The following is a 19127-nucleotide window of genomic DNA, read 5'->3' as shown; positions in this document are numbered from 1 at the left end:
CCCACCCCTCAAGCTTTCGCAGGGGGGAGGAGGCGGCGGCGAAGGCGTTCGGCGCAAGCGCAGTGCCCGCCGTTTCCGCGGCGAATGGGGCCGCGCTGCGGATGGAGCCGCTGCAGAATGGAAGCGGCGCGGAGGGAGAGGAGGCGAGGCCGCCGCCGGGCGCCATGGCGTCGGGGCGCGAGGCCGGACCCCCCGCGGAGCAACGGCTGAGGCGAAGCCCCGCCCCTGCGGCCCTGGCCGGGCGGCGGCGCAACGGCGCCTCTGGAAAGGCGGAGGCCGCGGAGCGTCGCGAGGAGCGCGCTGGCCCCGCCCCCCGGCCGCGCCTCGACTCCCTCCGCAAGAACCGCCCTCGTGAGTGGCTGCCGGGGGGCGGGGCTTGACCGGGAGGGGCGGGGCCTGGGAGAGGGGGAGGGGCCTCGCGGGGTTGGGGCGGGGCTCCCTATCAAATAGCTAGGCATGGCTTGAGCTTGCATTTATTATTAAAATTATATTAATTTTTGTTGATTAAATTTGCATTCGATTTAATTATTTCATAACATTTAGACACTGCTAGATTGTAAAAAAACCTCGAAAAGATAAAATGAGGAACCACATTCTGCTCTATTCAGGGAAGGATTAGATTTCACATTGTTATCTTATTGTTCTGACTTCCTTCCACCTCCATTTTATCTCTCTTACTGCATTTGCAGCCCACCTTTTTTCTCTCCTTCCCTCCCTTCCTCAGCTCCATTTTAGTGTCACGACAACCCCATGAGGTTGAAACAAAATAAAAAAAATTCCTTCCTGTAGCACCTTAGAGACCAGCTCAGTTTGTTATTGGTATGAGCTTTCGTGTGCCTTTTTCTTTTCTACGAAAAAATAGATTGTACCTACCTGTAACTAGAACCCATGAGGTTGGTTAGGTTCAGAGACAGGGACTTCCCTCAAGGGCCTCTCTCAAGTTTTGTGACTGCGTGAGGGTCTGAATCCTGGTCTCCCAGGTCCTAGTTAAACGCTCTGACCACTACTCTGCCCTGGCACTTCCCAAGAACCCTGTGATGTAGATTAGGGGGAGAGAGAGAGAGGTGGATATTGCTGGCTCAGAATTGCCTGTGGAGCGTCACGAATGAGTGTAGATTTGAACTTGAGTCTCCCTGGTCCTCATATAAATATTTTGGTGGCTAGAATTTGCAGACGGAGCTACATAAATTGTAGCTTGAGAAAGGAAAGATTGTGCTATCTGTGGCAGCTGATAAGAAAAAGAAGAGGCTTGTGACCGCTTTTATTTATTTATTTAACCTGGGAATTTCCAACAAAGCTTGAACAATTTCAAAATGCAGAAAGCAAAAATAAAGTACAGCGTAGTAATTTAAAGTAACATACTGGCTATGTACTGCTCCCGCTAGAGATTGCATCTACAGTGGTACCTCGGGTTACCTATGCTTCAGGTTACAGATGCTTCAGGATACAGACTCCGCTAACCCAGAAATATTACCTTGGGTTAAGAACTTTGCTTCAGGATGAGAACAGAAATTGTGCAGTGGCGGCGCAGCGGCAGCAGGAGGCCCCATTAGTTAAAGTAGTGCTTCAGGTTAAGAACAGTTTCAGGTTAAGAACAGACCTCCAGAATGAATTAAGTTCTTAACCCGAGGTACCACTGTAAACCTAACAAACCCAGTGCAGATAAACCAAATGGAATGGCATTAAAAGGCAGAGGGGAGGCCTTTTACAATTGCAGGGGAGCCACTACTTAGAGAACTCTGTTGCTGGTAGCCACTTGTACCTCAGATGGTTAAGGAACCCAGAGATGAAAGCTTAGTGTAATGCAGAGGCAGGGAATCAGCTAAAATACTGTGAAACAGTGCTATGAGATTCTGTGTGAAGAATGCCCTGCGTATTTATATACTACACATTCATGGACTTTCATAAGTCTAACAGAGGAAATCTTGTTTCTAGATGAGATTTTTTAAAATACATAAACAATTGACTCATGTATGGCATCACCAACTTTAGTACGTGTGCATTTTTAAAAAATCTCATTTTGAAGACCAATTCTGTATCTGACATTACACCACTGCCATCTTGTTCATTCTGTGCATATAATGGATGCCACATGGCTTACGCCATAAGAAACTCATTTATCTTAAATGATGCCATGAGATCGTTTGCTGAAACAGGTTTATGTGGCTATTTTTCCTGAATGTACATAGATGTCAGCAAGCTGAAAAACTCTGGAATTCATTGTCTGAATAAACATGAGGCTTCTATCAGGATGGCAGGCATGAAAAAGCTGACTCTGAATCTTGAGCCTGTCCATAATTATTACAGAAGAATCTTATGTTTGTAGCACGAGAACTAGGGCTGGATCCTGTTCTGGTCTAATCAATCTAGAGTTGAAAAGAGTGTGGCTTTTTTCAAAAAAGAATATGTTGATGAGCTAGCCCTGCCTTCTGCAACTTGGTGCCCTCAAAATGTTTTGGATTGCAAGTCCCATCAGCCCCAGTTGCCACATTCTGATTTAGAGGAAGTGGTGGTGTTCATTGGGAAATGCCTAGATAAGGTTGGCAGATGTTTGCTGGAGGTCTTGAGTAGGGCAAAATCTCAGTGAAGGTGCAAAAGGAGAAAGTAAAAGGGGGAAGGAGCTGACGGGGTATCATTGTTGCAAATGGGGTTCAAGGAACAGGGCCATAAGACTGCCTTTGTTGTGCAGTTGCGCATTGCAATTAATTCGAGCTGAAAGGGATGTTGACACTTAGCTGCAGAAATCATGCCTGGTTTGCTGTGTTCAAAGGGTTGCTTTGCATATTTTCAGCAGCTCCCTATATCCCCCTTCACCAACTATCTGAATGTTAGGTTGATGAAATAATTACATAATTGCAAATCCTCCTGCTGCAGCTGATAAACTGCAAAGGAAATGGAGGCCCTGGCACAGGGGTTGGGAAAATTTGTTTCTTTGGTTTAGCTGCAGTTTTCTGCATCTCAGGACTGTTGCTTGTTTGAATGCTGTTAGTCATGCAAAAAATTCTGCTGGACACACAAATCTGCGTGAATTGTGCTTGATCATTATCCACTCTGGGATACAGCTGGTAATCATGTTGCACATCTGCAAATACTATTCAGGCAGTTTCTGGGGTGACACTAGATGATGCAGTTCAATATGTACTGAAGGTTTAGGTTTTTTAAAGTGTGATTTGAAGTCATTTTGATAAATCTAGCCTTTCCTCACTTGCACCTGAGCATTTGGTATATAAGGTTCTCGGGAATCTTTGCCACCTGAGAAGCAAAACATTTTGTTGGTAGGAATCTGGTCTACCTAAAGCCACATATGCATGGCAGTTGTGATGGTGTGGAAATGGCTTTTTGTGCATGCTTAATGTCAGTCTAGGTACTCAGCACAGGTAGAAGCAAAACAAATGACTTTCCTTCTTGGAGGTTTTTAAGCAGAGGTTGGATGGCCATCTGTCATGTATTAGTTGAGATTCCTGCATTGCAGGGGGTTGGACTAGATGACCCTTGGATCCCTCCCAACAATATAATTCTATGATAATGCCTGATATGAGACACACATCTATAAAAATATATTTTGAAAAGGTATGTAACACAAGTTGTTCATATGGTCATGCTTTTCGGATGCCGGATTATCGTCTTGCAATGAACTACTCTATTCCCAACTTTTGAATGAAAAGTGTAATGCCGGTGGACAACAAAAGAGGTTTAAAGACACTCTCAAGGCAAATCTTTAAAAATGTAGTATAAATACCGACAAATGGGAAACACTGGCCTGCGAGCGCTTCAGTTGGAGAACAGCCTTTACCAAAGGTGTCATGGGCTTTGAAGACGCTCGAACTCAGGACACAAGAGAGAAATGTGCTAAGAGGAAGGCACGCTTGGCAAATCTACACCGTGATAGCCTGGAAACCTATGTCCCCACTGTGGAAGGAAGTGTGGATCCAGAATTGGCCTCCATAGTCACGTACGAATACACCGTTAAAACCATATTCATGGAAGACAATCGTACTCGGCTACGAGTGATCGCCAAAGAAGAAGAATGAGACACAGTTCCTATAAAAATGCTGCTCCTATAAAAGAAATGGAGCCCCTTTCATAAAAGTCCCTCCCTCAAAGAAATGCAATGCAGCTGGGTCTGTTTTTCCTGCTATTAAAAAAAAAAGAAAAAAGGTCTAGCCAGTGGAACGTCACAAAGCAGATATATTCCAGGCCTTCAGTGGAGGCCAGCTTGTGGGATGAATTCATTTTATACGTGAGACAGGATTGGAGTAACTGAGCCTGAAAGTACAATGGCTGCAAGTCATTATCCTTACCTTCTGCCAAGAAAATGTCTTGGTTGGAGATAGTATCCCTTTCCACCCCACCATCCTCATGCAGAATTGATTTGTGCTCCAGCACTGGCTAGGCGGAGATCACACGTCCTAAAAAACAGAGAGGCAGGGAGATCATGGGGATCCTGACAGTGGAAGTTGCTAGTTCTTGCCAGTCCCCTCCCTCCACCAGACTTCAAAGGCACATGCAGTAGTGTTTTGTGTGTGTAAAAGAATCTGGAAGACAAGTTATTTTAAAAACGAATATTTTGTATAAGTGTAAGTTGTGCAAGGGACATGGGTAGCGCTGTGGGTTAAACCACAGAGCCTAGGACTTGCCGATCAGAAGGTCAGCGGTTCGAATCCCCGCGATGGGGTGAGCTCCTGTTGCTCGGTCCCTGCTCCTGCCAACCTAGCAGTTCGAAAGCACGTCAAAGTGCAAGTAGATAAATAGGTACCGCTCCGGCGGGAAGGTAAACGGCGTTTCTGTGCGCTGCTCTGGTTTGCCAGAAGCGGCTTAGTTGTGCTGGCCACATGACCCAGAAGCTGTACACCGGCTCCCTCGGCCAATAAAGCGAGATGAGCACCGCAACCCCAGAGTTGTCCTTGACTGGACCTATGGTCAGGGGTTCCTTTACTTTTAAGTTGTGCAAGACCAAAATTGTGGTCTTTGGGAAACATAGCCCCAGATTCAAATGGAAAGTGGACCAGCAGGAATCTGGAGTAAGCGTGTTCCTTTAGACACAGTCGTGGAAGGGACATTTGATTTGTAAGTCGCTTTTCCCCTCAGTGATATCCTCTCCTGTCTCCCATGTTACTACGACTTGGAGTCGACCAACGAAGTTGACTGCTGGGGGACTCGGGACAAACAAAGCGAGGAACTTCTTTACACAGCACATGATGAAACTATGGAATTGACTGCAATGGCTGTCAGCTTGCACGTGGCTTTAAAAAGGGGATTAGATCAATCCATGGAGTCTAAAGCTATCAGTGACTGCTAGTCATGATGGCTGTGTTCCTGCCTCCAGTCTCAGAGGCCTCATGCAGGGGTCAGCAAACTTTTTCATCAGGGGCCGGTCCACTGTCCCTCAGACCTTGTGGGGGGCCGGACTATATTTTTTGGGGGGGAAATGAACAAATTCCTATGCCCCACAAATAACCCAGAGATGTATTTTAAATAAAAGCACACATTCTAATGTGAAAACACCAGGCAGGCCCCACAAATAACCCAGGGGTGCATTTTAAACAAAAGGACACATTCTACTCATGTAAAAACATGCTGATTCCCAGACCGTCCGTGGGCCGGATTTAAAAGGCGATTGGGCCGCATCCGGCCCCCGGGCCTTAGTTTGCCTGCTCCTTCCTGCCACTCACCATCTGGCCCGGGGCGGGGCCTGAGGCCTCATAAGGACTGCTGCGTTCTGCTGCCCAGGAGGACTCTCCTGTGTGAGTGTCTGAGGGCCCTGCTCCTTCCTGCCACTCACCATCTGGCCCAGGGCGGGGCCTGAGGCCTCATAAGGACTGCTGCGTTCTGCTGCCCAGGAGGACTCTCCTGTGTGAGTGTCTGAGGGCCCTGCTCCTTCCTGCCACTCACCACCTGGCCCAGGGCGGGGCCTGACAGGCCTCACAGGGACGGTTGTTGTCACTGCTGCTGCGACCCAGGGGGATCCGGAGGGGCGCAGAGTTTGTTTTAAAATGTTCCTTTTCCTTTCATTTTTTTGTATATGCGGGGACGGGGATGGGGGTGGGATGGATGTTTAGTTGGGAATTTGTTTGATTTTAATGGATTTGTAATTTTTATAGTTTTTCATTTGTATTGTTTTTTGTTTTCTGGGGTTTTTTATTGTTTTAAGGTCTTATTTTGTTCTTAAGGGGAAGGGTCAGGGCTGCCGGGGAGTGGGTCCCAGCCAACAAAATGGCTGGGGTATGTTCCACGGAGGGGGATGCGCTGGGACAACCGATCTCAGTGATCACGGGTAGGAGGAGGAGTTACGCTAAGACCAGACCATGTCATTACAGAGGAGGCAGGTTTAGTCGTTGTCTGAGGACTATCCCTGCCTCCGGGTCTGGTCCTGTCCGGACGGATACTAGAATCAGCAAGGGATACCCACATAGCCTGAAGGTGCTGCTGTGCAATGCCAGGTCAATGATTCATAAGACCACTGCCATCCATGACGTGATCATGGATGGAGGATTTGACCTGGCTTGTGTAACAGAGACTTGGTTGGATGAAGCAGGTGGGCCTGTTCTTGCCGCTGCTTGTCCACCAGGTTTCTCTTACGCACAGCAACCCAGGCCCTGTGGGCGGGGAGGGGGGGTTGCAGTGATTTTTAGGAAGTCATTAGTTTGCACCAGGCATCCTATTGGGAAGACCCAGTTCTCTGAGTGCATGTTCTGGAAGTTGGGCAATAGGGGCAGTACAGGATTCCTTTTGGTGTACCGACCTCCCCGCTGCACCAAGGATTCCCTGCCCGAGCTGCTTCAGGTCGTGGCGGATGTTCTCCTGGAGACACCTAGTTTGGTTGTCCTAGGGGATTTTAACATCCATGCCGACACGACCTTACAAGGGGCCGCTCGGGACTTCGTGGAAAGCATGGCCTCCATGGGGCTGTCCCTGAATAAGTTTGGCCCAACCCATAGCCACGGACATGCCTTGGACCTGGTGTTTACCTCCATGGATGTTGGTGTTCTGACACTAAGTAAAAGCGAAACAAAAGAAGTGCCATGGTCAGACCACTTCCTGGTGCAACTTGACTTCTCCGCGACCCTTCCCCTCTGCAGGGAGGTGGGACCGATTCGGATGGTCCGCCCCCGCCACTTAATGGATCCAAATGGTTTCCAGAGAGCGGTAGGGGATGCTTTATCCCATGTTGATGGCCTTTCAGCTGATTCCCTGGTGGCCCGCTGGAATGTGGAGTTAACCAGGGCTATTGACTGTTTGGCTCCGAAGCGCCCTCTCCGATTGCATGGAGCCCGGACGGCCCCGTGGTTTTCCACGAATCTGAGGGCAATGAAACAATCGTTGAGACGGCTAGAGCGCCGGTGGCGGATGACCCATTCTGAAGCTGACCGGACACAGGTTAGAGCTCAGTGTCGAGCCTACCAAGTGGCGGTAGCGACGGCGAAGAAGGCTTTCTTCGCCGCCTCTATTGCATCTGCAGAAAACAGCAGCAGGAGACTTTTTCAGGTGGTCCGCAATTTAGCGGAACCACCTGCTACATCGGGGCCCAATACGGGCCACATGATCTCCTGCAATGATTTTGCAAAGTTTTTTGCAGATAAAGTCTCTCAGATTCGGGAAGAGGTAGACGCCACCGTGGGAGCAGGGCCGGGGCGGGGGAGTGCTAGAGTCCTGTCTAGTCAAATTGTGTGGGATCAATTCCAATCTGTTACCTCCGAGGATGTGGACAGGCTGCTTGGACGAGTGAAACCAACCACCTGTCTCCTTGATCCTTGCCCATCCTGGCTTATAAAAGCTAGCCGGGAAGGGCTGGGCGATGGGCTTCGTGGGGTGGTGAATGCTTCCCTCCGTGAGGGAGCCTTCCCAGACCCGCTGAAAGAGGCGGTTATTAAACCGCTTCTTAAAAAACCATCTTTAGATGCGGCCACGATGGCCAACTATCGCCCAGTCTCAAATCTTCCATTCTTGGGCAAGGTGATTGAGCGAGTGGTTGCTGAACAACTCCAGGCACGCCTGGAAGAAGCGGACCATTTGGATCCCTTCCAATCGGGATTCAGGCCTCATCACGGGACTGAAACTGCCTTGGTCGCACTGGTTGATGATCTCCGGCGGGCTAGGGACAAAGGTGAGAGCTGTTTCCTAGTTCTGCTGGATCTCTCAGCGGCGTTTGATACCATCGACCATAACATCCTTCTGGACCGTCTTGAGGGGCTGGGAGCTGGGGGCACTGTCATACAGTGGTTCCGCTCCTTCCTCCTGGGCCGTGTTCAGAAAGTGGTGGTGGGGGATGAGTGTTCAGACCCTTGGGCTCTCACTTGTGGGGTGCCTCAGGGTTCTGTCCTCTCCCCCATGCTTTTTAATATCTATATGAAGCCGCTGGGAGAGATCATCAGGGGGTTTGGACTGGGTGTTCATCAGTATGCAGATGACACCCAGCTCTACCTCTCCTTTAAATCAGAACCAGTGAAGGCGGTGACAGTCCTGTGTGAGTGTCTGGAGGCGGTTGGAGGATGGATGGCGGCAAACAGATTGAGGTTGAATCCTGACAAGACAGAAGTACTGTTTCTGGGGGACAGGAGGCGGGCAGGTGTGGGGGATTCCCTGGTCCTGAATGGGGTAACCATGCCCCTGAAGGACCAGGTGCGCAGCCTGGGAGTCATTTTGGACTCTCAGCTGTCCATGGAGGCACAGGTTAAATCCGTGTCCAGGGCAGCTGTGTACCAGCTCCATCTGGTACGTAGGTTGAGACCCTATCTGCCCGCGGACTGCCTCGCCAGAGTGGTGCATGCTCTGGTTATCTCCCGCTTGGACTACTGCAATGCGCTCTACGTGGGGCTACCTTTGAAGGTGACCCGGAAACTACAACTAATCCAGAATGCAGCAGCCAGACTGGTGACTGGGAACAGCCGCCGAGACCATATAACACCGGTCTTGAAAGACCTACATTGGCTCCCAGTACGTTTCCGAGCACAATTCAAAGTGTTGGTGCTGACCTTTAAAGCCCTAAACGGCCTCGGTCCAGTATACCTGAAGGAGCGTCTCCACCTCCATCGTTCTACCCAGACACTGAGGTCCAGCACCGAGGGCCTTCTGGCGGTTCCCTCACTGCGAGAAGCCAAGTTACAGGGAACCAGGCAGAGGGCCTTCTCGGTAGTGGCGCCCTCCCTGTGGAACGCCCTCCCACCAGATGTCAAAGAGAACAACAACTACCAGACTTTTAGAAGACATCTGAAGGCAGCCCTGTTTAGGGAAGCTTTTAATGTTTGATGTATCATAGTATTTTAATATTCTTTTGGAAGCCGCCCAGAGTGACTGGGGAAACCCAGCCAGATGGGCGGGGTATAAATAATAAATTATTATTATTATTATATTATTATTGCCTACCTGTGCCTCATGCCTCTGAATGCCAGGTGCTGGGAATGACAGTGGGAGAGGGCTGCTGGCATCTAGCCCTGCTTCAGCTGGATAGCTCAGTTGGTTAGAGCATGGTGCTGATAATGCCAAGGTTTCAGGTTCAATCCCCATAAGGGACAGCTGCTTAGTCCTGCATTGCAGGGGGTTGAACTAGACTGGGATTTCTCAAACTTGGGAGTCTCCAGTTGTTTTTGGACTACAGTTCCCATCATCCCTGACCACTGGTCCTGCTAGATAGGGATGATAGGAGTTGTAGTCCAAAAACAGCTGTGGCCCTGCCAACCACTGGTAAGTGGCTCCACCAAGAAAATTACCGCAAGGCAATGTTGCCCTTGAAATGTTCTTCACCTTTTTAAAATAATGGCCTCTTTTAGGAATGCCTGTAAATCTATGAAGCAGCATTTCTGAAATTCTTAGAAATAGTCCATCTTGTACCTCTTCTGTACATGGCCGCAGAGGAAGTGAGGGAGAATGCATTTCTCACTCTGGCAAATGTACTTAATGCTTCTAACTTCCGCTGTTCTTATGCTAGAACAGCAACAAGTACTTCTTAACATGGTCATTAATATGTGCTTGGGGTAGTTCCCTGAACTGTTGCTTCAGCTTTGATTTTGAGAAACAGGTGAATTGGTAACATCACTTGCAACCACTTTGATTCTGGTTTACTGACTTTCTCACCAATAGCATGGTTTTTTTGGGGGGAGTAATCTGGAGGGGTATTTGTAGTTTACAGTCGCTATCCGTAGTGCTATTTATTTTAATGGGTTAGTCAGGAACAGCTGGTTGGTATATATGGATTTATACACCATGTACGTTTAGCTAATGGGCAGGCCTTGCCGGGTCAGAAGTTTGGGTATAAATGTAAAAACAAAGAACAGTTCAAATTAGTTACTTATAGCAGGCATTTCCAGCCTTGAACATTGGAATGTATCTTCCACACCTGGCTTTGGTAATAAAACTAGTCGTTTTGTCTGCGGAGGGTGTTAATACATTCTGTTGGTTTTGTATTTGATGTGTGTTTTGTGCACTGCAAGCCTTTTCTCCTTTAGGCTCTCTTTCCACTCAGGTTCCCAATGCTCAGCCTTCTTGCCCACCCCCAACTTCCTTTCTCTTATGCATTTGCAGTTCTTTCCCTAATGTGGCAGAAACCGTGTGGCTTTGCCAAGTTTCTAATTCATGTGTTGATGCTAGAACGTATGTGAACATTCTGCGGTGTCATGACAGTTCAGTGAGTGGTTGGGGTGAGCCCTTGTCAACTGGGGGCGGCAACTGGGTTTTATTTTTATTTATTAAATTTGTATACCGCCCTTCATCCGTGGATTTCGGGGCAGTTCACAGCATAAAAACACAAGATCAGTTTAGTCTCTTTAGAAATGTATAATAAAACACCACCTTTGTAATGATCCCTTTTCTCCCTTATTCCTTTCAGTCTTTCCTTGGTTTGGCTTGGATATTGGCGGGACCTTGGTGAAGCTTGTGTATTTTGAACCAAAAGACATCACCATGGAGGAAGAAGAGGAGGAAGTGGAGAATCTGAAGAGCATCCGGAAATACCTGACCTCCCACACTGCCTATGGCTCTACAGGCATTCGTGATGTTCACCTTGAGCTAAAGGACCTTATGCTGTGTGGACGTAAAGGCAATCTGCACTTTATACGCTTCCCTACTCATGACATGCCTGCTTTTATTCAAATGGGCAGCGAAAAGCACTTCTCAAGCCTCCACACTACCTTATGTGCCACAGGAGGTGGAGCATATAAATTTGAGCAGGACTTTCGCACAGTATGCAATTTTTGGCTTATATATTTTTAAGCTGCTATAGCACATGGTTAAAGCTTGCAAAACAGAGATGCTGCATGTCTTCATAACCTCTGCAGCAACTCTCTTTTGTAATGCTGTTTCCTGATTTTGAGTGTAAGGGCAGTGTGAAGCTGGTCTCTGCCAGGTGTGGGAAACTTTTGGCCCGACAGATGTTGCTGAACTACAACTCCCATCATCCCCGGCCATTGGCCATGCTGGTTGGGGCTGATGGGAGTTGTAGTTCAGCAGCATTTGAAGGGCTGGATCTACACTGATATGAAAAATGCTATAAAAATGCTTTAAAATTTAGCTCTCAATGCAATTGACCATTGGTGATGGATTGCTGCTCTACAGCTTCCTCTGCTATCACATTTTTATAATGCCTTTATAATGTTATAATTAACCAGTGTAGCCGAGGCCCTGGTTTGCTAGATGCAAACTTTAACATTGTTCTTGCATTCCATGAAACAAAACTTCCATGAGAAAAACTCTGTGAGCAAGATGATTCTGCCAGCTATTGCTGCTCCATCATTGCCATCTCTTCGGGATCTTAACACTGCCTTCATCAGCCTCTGTTGCTCTCTAGGTATTTGGGACTACAACTCCCATTGGCGTGTGCGGATAGCAGTTGTAGTCCAAAATATCTGGAGAGCACCAGGTTGGTGAAGGCTGGCTTAATGTAGGACAGCTGACTGAAGAGTTTGTATTGTACTGATTGTAGTGGTGACTGTGATAACTTAGTCCAAGCTGCATGCTTCCCTGGCTTCACCACTGGGTTGCAGGTTTGGTGTGCGCACAGAATGCTGCTGCTCAGAACCGTGTTAGAAACGCTTTCTTAGGTAACCAAAGACAAGTGAGGGGGAAAGCAGTGAAAGGAGTTCCTTTGCATCCTCTCCATGTCTTCTTCAGCAGCGGTTCTTCATTCATTGGGCAGGGGTGCTGGTTTACGGCATGCCTGTGATTTCACTGTGAATCATAGAATTTAGGTCTCTTAAACAGACCTTTGCTTCTCAGCTGCTTCCTCCCTCGTTCTAAACAAAAAAAGAATTGTATCTCATACATGCTGGGAAGGATGAATGTTGATGGTTAAATGTGGGCTAATTTAACAATCAACTCTCATCCTTTCCAGCGTCTTTGAACTACGTTTTTCTATCTCTTTTGTTTTTGTTTACAACATTAGATGTTTCCTGTTTTTTGTGTGTGTTTCTTCTATTGTCCTGCCCATCCTGTTTTTCAGTTTCCAGAGATTAAACCTTCATGAAATCAGACTTCAGCGCTGTGGCTAAACTTCAGAGTAGCTACTGGTGTTCGGTTTCAGAGAGCCTAAATCATAAACATATCCTCCGTGAGGGCTGCAGTTCCTTTGCCTAATGGCTGTTTACCCCATTTCTCTATTTGCCTCAACTCCTCTGTTCGTTTGCAGTTACTGGACTTGGCTTATTTTATTAAGCTATTTTTACCCAGCATTTCCCAGGGCCCTTAGAGATGCTTTAAAACACATACAATTCATGAAAAGCAATAGAATCACCGGTCAGCTTACAATAAGCATGCCCCCCCCCCAATAACCCACCTTTAATCAAAGCAAATAATTGTTTGCAGGTTTAGCAGACTGGCATAGATTTGAATAAGCCCTTTTTGCTGGCATTGATGGTGGTGAACTTTCAGGCTTTGCCATTTCTAATACTGAAACTCAAAGGGTTCTCATTTGTGGTTGGCCAGTGTTTCTAGTGCTGAGAGAGAATGGAAGGGGGGTGGGACCTGTAAGCTGCTTGATGAAACCCTCCAGGCTTTCCTTGGAGTGTTTCAATATCTAGTTTTCTTCAAAGCTTGTTTCTCCAAACAGGTGAGTGACCTCCAGCTTCGCAAAATGGATGAACTGGACTGCCTTATTAGAGGAGTGCTGTACATTGATTCGGTTGGGTTCAACGGACACTCGGAGTGCTACTATTTTGAGAACCCAACTGATCCCGAGAAGTGCCAGAAGCTCCCCTTCAACTTGGAGAACCCCTACCCTCTTCTGCTGGTGAACATTGGCTCCGGGGTCAGCATCCTGGCTGTCTATTCTAAAGACGATTACAAGCGGGTGACTGGGACCAGGTGAGCTTTGAAAGCGTAATGCTTTCCCTTTCAGATCTGCTAAGCGAGTCCGGTCCACGAATCAAGTGACTTGCAGTCCTTGTGCATGGCTAAGAGATACCTCTGGTGTCAGATGGGCACAGTGCGGCTGTGTCATGTACAGTGGTACCTTGGGTTAAGAACTTAATTCGTTCTGGAGGTCCGTTCTTAACCTGAAACTGTTCTTAACCTGAGGTACTACTTTAGCTAATGGGGCCTCCTGCTGCGCCGCCACCACACGATTTCTGTTCTTATCCTGAAGCAGAGTTCTTAACCCGAGGTACTACTTCCGGCTTAGCAGAGTCTGTAACCTGAAGCATCTGTAACCTGAAGCGTCTGAACCTGAGGTACCACTGTAGCTGCTGAGGCTGCAGTTCTGTTCATCTGGCAGCAAGGCCTATTTACCACAATGGGACTTATTTTGGAGAAAACATGCCTCGGGTTCAGCTGCAAAAGTGTCATCTGCTCCCTTTTCTCTGTGAGGATGTAAAAAAATAAAGAATTTTGCCACATCCTCACATCCCTCATGAGGCTAGCATGGAGGCCTGTGCCGTGACGTTGTCTGTTAACTAGTTAACTTCATTTCTGCTGGGTTAAATCACAGGCGTCTTGTCCTGCAAGTTGTTGGTCTTCTCATCCCCCTCTACCCAGCGCTTTCACAGGATGGTAGAAGTGATTTGTGCGTCTTGTTTGTTTGCTAGCCTTGGAGGAGGAACCTTTTTTGGTCTCTGCTGCCTGCTGACTGGCTGCTCCACCTTTGAAGAGGCCCTCGAAATGGCAGCCAACGGGGACAGCACCAAAGTGGACAAACTAGTGCGGGACATTTACGGAGGAGACTATGAGAGATTTGGGCTTCCCGGTTGGACGGTAGCATCCAGGTAAGGCCGCACCTGGTGTTTCAGTAGGGGGCATGAGGCAGCTTGAATAACCTTTCCCCATCTCTTTGGTTTTGGCAGCCTGGGAAAAGGTGGCTTCTGAATGAGCCTCTGAGTGTCAGTTTTGGGGAATTGCAAATTGGGAGAGCACCGTTGAGCTCGTGTCCTTGCAGGCTTCCAGTTGGCTACTGCAGACTAGATGGGTCTCTGGTCTGATTCTGCCGTGAGCCTTCCTTAAGTTTTTATGTTTTTAGCTATTGTAGTGCACTGCATTTAATTTCTTTGCTCGCCCAGAGCCTTTTGACATGGGGTAAGCTAAGAATCAGACAAACGAAAACTTGTGTCAACCCTGAAACAGAGCAGCAGTTGTCTTTATTTTGCTTCAGATGAATGAGCATAGGAAGTACCAATAGGACCCAAGAGAAGAATTGTGTCTCTAAGGTTCTTATGCCCATATTCCCCAGTTTATAGACTGCTGGCTTCCTCAGGCTTGATGAGCCTGTCTTGTAGCCTGTGGAAGTGTGGGCTTGGAAGAGGGAAGTGAATCAGGCATGGGACTAGCCCAACTTTCACTCCAGTGCCACTTTTAACCGGCAAGGGGCTTCAGCTCAGCACCTGAATGCATGGGAATTCACACTTGATCCTGAGGGTGTTGGGTAGCAACTCTTGGAAAAGCTTCTATGGACCCAGTAGAATAGACTCGCTCCCACGAAAGGTGGTGGACTATCCTTCCTTAGAGGTTTTTAAGCTGAGGCCAGATGGCCGTCTGTCAAGGATGATTCAGTGGGTTGGACTAGATGACGCTTGGGTCCCTTCCAACTCTGATTCTAGGAACTGAAAGTTGGCAATCCCGTATGTTTCTCATGTAAATGGATTTTTAGGTGGGGGGAAAATTGTGCACAATTTTCTGTCCAGCTTTGGAAACATGATGAGCAAGGAGAAGCGAGAGGCAGCTAGCAAGGAAGACTTGGCAAGAGCGGCTTTGATCACCATCACGAATAACATCGGCTCCATAGCACGGATGTGTGCGCTTAATGAGGTATGGAAAGAGAGGAGCCGGGGAGCCAGTCAAGGTGTGCTTTTCAGTTCCTCACGGTCCTGTTGGTGGGGGCTGGGAATGCCTTCTGAAAGCATTATCTGTCTTGTTGTGGTCTGTTGTGAATGAGCAGCCAACTGTTTTGTGCTTCCCACTTTGCTCCTCTCCTGCCATGAGCTGGAGAAATAAACCAGGAATCTTTGAACGAAAGATGGTGGTTGGCTGCTCATTTACAAACCACAGTCAGCAAACTGCCCCTTAAGCTGTGGTTTGTGGTTGGCTTGCTAACTGTGGCTTCTTAGGGAGTAGCAAGCCAGGATCCCTGCTCTGCATGTTTCCTGCCTTCCTTTCACACGGGGGGTGTTTAGGGTTGGAGGGAGCAAAGTGAGAATGATCAGGCAGCATGCACAATAAACACTGATAAACCAGAGAGTCTGGCTTAGCGTTGTGTGTGAATGTGAACAATGAGTAAAGAGCTGTCCTTTTGCTCCGGTGAGCAGTGAGAATTTCTGATGCTGAGGCCCAGCACTGCACCATGGTCCAGCAATGCCTCTGAGCCACTTCCTGTTGCTGTCGAGATGTGCTGGGCAGCATTGACTAGGGATATTGTAAACCTGTTCCAAACCAAGCTAAATAATGTTTCCAGGTTTCCGATGAACCCCACTGTAAGATTGTAAACAGTACGGAGAGCTTCCTTTTCTGAGGGTAGTCAGGAGAGACAGACAGGAGGATCTTTGGAGTCACTGCTGCTTCTAAAAGGGATAAAACTCCCTGTCGAGGCTGAGGACTTCAGCCGAGGAAGAGGGAGCAGGCCAGGAAGTAAGCTGTCTTGCAGCAAGAATCGCTCCTCCTATCCCAGCTTATTGCGTGGCATTACCTGAGCTTGGTGCTTTCAGCTTCTTTACAGTGCTGCCTTGTTGCAATCATGTCAAGCAGCATTGTACAGGGCTATGAAAGAGCCAGGCCCTCTCATCTTTTGCCTTGGGGCGTCCGTGGCGCAGCAAGGAAGGCTAGCATCCCTGCCACTGTAACCCATCGCCTGATATAACAGCAGCTCCAAAGAGAAGCCTTTGGGGGACACTCAGAGGAGGTGTGCAGGATAATTGGAAAACCAGAGGCAAAGGTGACACTATGGTAGGAAAGGGTTAGAGGAGGAAAGTGGTAACAGCCAGGACTTCAGCTTTACCTGATCTCAATTGCCTGCCTTCACCCCAGGTCTTAAGGTGAGTCGCTGATGCAGAAGTTCTTTCTGCAAGGTAGCTTGCACAGTAGATATTGTGCTGACTTATTTCTCCTTTAGGATGTGAACTTCACACCACCCTACCCACCGTTGACCACTCCAGTAACCCTCTCTTACTGGGCACAGCTTCTCCTGTCCCTAGATCCCAGTTCTCTCTCCACTGATCCCTACTTGCCAAAGCAAACATGCCACCACCTTCACAGCAGGCGCCCTGACAGTTAATATTCTGTGACTGACACTTGCCCATCAGCAGCAGCTCAGCCAGGGAATAAGGCAGGACCTCGAAGGCCACCAATCTTAAAACGTTTTCTGTCCATAGGATGAAAACCAGCAGAAACCCCCAGGAATCATCTGTTCAGTTATTTTGCTCAAACGTCTCTTCTGTGATGCCTGACCCCCCATTTCATTATCTCGTTCTCTATCCTAGCTTGTCCCATTTTGCTGCAACTAATTTCCACAGTGCAATCTGTTCTCTCCCATCTGGACCAGGCTTGCACCCTCTAATAATTGCTTACCTCCTGAGCCTGGTGCTAACTTGGAAATGCAAAGCAGTGCAAAGTGGGGCTCGGGGGATATGATGCTCTTAACTAACCTAAACTACTGGGAAATGTTGGTCTTGAGTGAGACACGAATGCAAGAACTAAATCAGCCTTCGGCGGCCTGGTGCCCTCCATAGAATGGACTACAGCTCCAGCCAGCTGGGACTGATGGGAGTTGTAGCCCAACGACATTGGGGGCCGCACTAGATTGGCAAAGGCTAAACTAAGTCAAAGAAATGGCAGGGTGCATGTTTTAAGTGTGTTTGTTACTGTGAACAGAGATGTCAAGAGTCTTAACACTCCTTCCCCCTCTTGCAGAACATTAATCGGGTGGTTTTCGTGGGGAACTTCTTGCGTATCAACACAATCTCAATGAAGTTTCTGGCGTATGCTTTGGATTATTGGTCAAAGGGGCAGTTGAAGGCCCTGTTTCTGGAGCACGAGGTAGAGTCACATTGAAATGCAAGCGCTCTCTTTCTTCCTCCCTCTCTCCCTCCCCCCCCCCAACTATAGCCAAGGCAGGGTAGGGTGGGTGGTAAGTATCCTGCAAATAGATTGTCCACTGTTTCCATTTTTTTGAATAAATGAAAGGGAGGGGAGGGACCTATTTCCATCTTTTATTTCAGTGCTGTGGCTCTCGTAATCTGACAGTTCAATAATCCTGAAACACTCTCTTTGTAATTATTATAATAATTTATTATTATAAATTGATAATGGATTTAGAGCTTAACCTGAGGATGCAGGGCAGTGAATAGCAATTTAGTAGGTCATATAAAAGGAGCAAAGAGGGGAGGAGGTGGGGTAATACCCAGATGTGTGTGTGTGTGTATGTGTGTGTGTGTGAGAGAGAGAGAGAGAGAGAGAGAGAGCGCGAGCTGAACTTAATAAAAAGAAGGGCCCCCCCACTGAAAGCAAGTATGAGGGGCTTGTGAGGGGGGACTCGGCCAGTCTCAGAGGAAGTGTGTGACAGGGTCCTTGCCTGCCTTCCTGGCTTGGTGTGGTCACACATAGTGGTGTTTTTTCCCCTTTCTTTTTAAAGGATATCTAATCAAACAACCGTCACTTTAAAATCAAAGTAATGAGTAGGCCGATCTTGATCTTTGGGGCAAGTGTATTTTGACAAGCAATCTGATCCTTTGCATCTGTGCTGGTTTCGTTTTTTTAAACAGGGCTACTTTGGAGCAGTTGGAGCTCTTTTGGAGCTTTTGAATACATCCTGATTCGAAGTGGAGCCTGGGTCCAGGTTTTGCTGCTGGCAACGTCTACACCAAAGGGAACATCTCTGTTCATTCAGCTTTATTTGTAAGTGGGTGGGTGGTGGTCTTGTCTGTTTGACAAATAACAGGAAGAAATAGTGAGTGACCTCAGCGATCAGTGCCGAAAAGGACAAAGGTGTGTGTGCTTTTTAAATAGCATAATCTGAATATAAACTAGTTTGTAAGAAGCCTATATCTGTTTATGCGAACTGTATTTGTCTTGCCTCTGGTAAAATACATGTTCAATCAGTCTTGCTTTGAGCAGCTCATGCCGTTAGGCGGCTGAGAGGGGGTCAGGGGCATGGGTGGTACAGGTTGTACTATTCTGAAAACCAGCCTTTGCCAGCCTGGTGCCCCTGTAAGTTTTGGACAGCAGCTGCTGTTTTGGGAGGACACTAGGTTGGCGGAGCCGGCTCAAAACCTATTTTTAAGTTCTGTTTTTTTAACTTTCTAATCTTGTATGGACCCTTATTAATTTTCATCATAGCACTGAAATGTGTAGAATATGAAAACACACTTGAGATATTAAATCTATTTTTAAAAAGAACAGTGTGCAGCCTTATTGCCTTGAAGAAAATTGCTTTCCTGCTTGTGTTCATGTAAAGAAATTGGGGAGAAGGAAGGGGATCTGGGGAAGAGAAGGATTTAAGCCTGCATTCCCAGTTACGGCGACACAACCTGTCATCTTCCTTCTTCTGAAGATGGGGAGGGTAGGGATCAGAAGCCACGTTTTCGGGCTGCAAGTGGGCACCAAGCTGAGCCCATCGTGTAGCCTAGAGTCACTCTAGTTCCCAGAATGTTAATGGACTACAACTCCCTGACCATTGGCTAAGATGGCTGGGGCTGATGGAAGTTGTAGTCCAACAACATCTG

At 47.7% G+C, this 19127-nt stretch overlaps 1 protein-coding gene across 3 annotated transcripts; it reads left to right on the top strand.

The window, feature by feature from the left end:
• The first annotated feature begins 37 nt into the window (after positions 1–37).
• On the top strand, positions 38–18801 carry PANK2 (pantothenate kinase 2). 3 transcript variants are annotated; one of them, XM_081020970.1, is made up of 7 exons: positions 38–351; positions 10823–11175; positions 13037–13290; positions 14010–14186; positions 15099–15222; positions 17317–17442; positions 18168–18801. In XM_081020970.1, exons 1-7 carry the CDS (start codon positions 102–104, stop codon positions 18216–18218), a joined length of 1335 nt encoding a protein of 444 aa, XP_080877096.1. In that variant the 5' UTR covers positions 38–101; the 3' UTR covers positions 18219–18801. The 3 variants fall into 3 exon arrangements, with proteins under 3 accessions (XP_080877096.1, XP_080877098.1, XP_080877097.1); XM_081020972.1 differs by lacking the exon at positions 38–351 and having other exon boundaries at positions 10892–11026; XM_081020971.1 differs by lacking the exon at positions 38–351 and having other exon boundaries at positions 10892–11032.
• The last annotated feature ends 326 nt before the right edge of the window (positions 18802–19127 follow it).

This window comes from Podarcis pityusensis (genome assembly GCF_964106645.2).
Source record: "Podarcis pityusensis genome assembly, chromosome: 9".
NCBI classification, from domain to species: domain Eukaryota; kingdom Metazoa; phylum Chordata; class Lepidosauria; order Squamata; family Lacertidae; genus Podarcis; species Podarcis pityusensis.
This window is presented reverse-complemented; position numbering and strand designations above follow the sequence as displayed.

What these genes read in the sequence shown, in the direction of transcription:
- PANK2 (XM_081020970.1), top strand. Translation starts at nt 102, where the DNA reads ATGGAGCCGCTGCAGAATGGAAGCGGCGCGGAGGGAGAGGAGGCGAGG. An exon ending in TTGAGCAGGACTTTCGCACA is followed by an intron (nt 11,176 to 13,036) that starts GTATGCAATTTT and finishes TTCTCCAAACAG; the next exon opens with GTGAGTGACCTCCAGCTTCG. An exon ending in CCCTGTTTCTGGAGCACGAG is followed by an intron (nt 17,443 to 18,167) that starts GTAGAGTCACAT and finishes TTTTTTAAACAG; the next exon opens with GGCTACTTTGGAGCAGTTGG.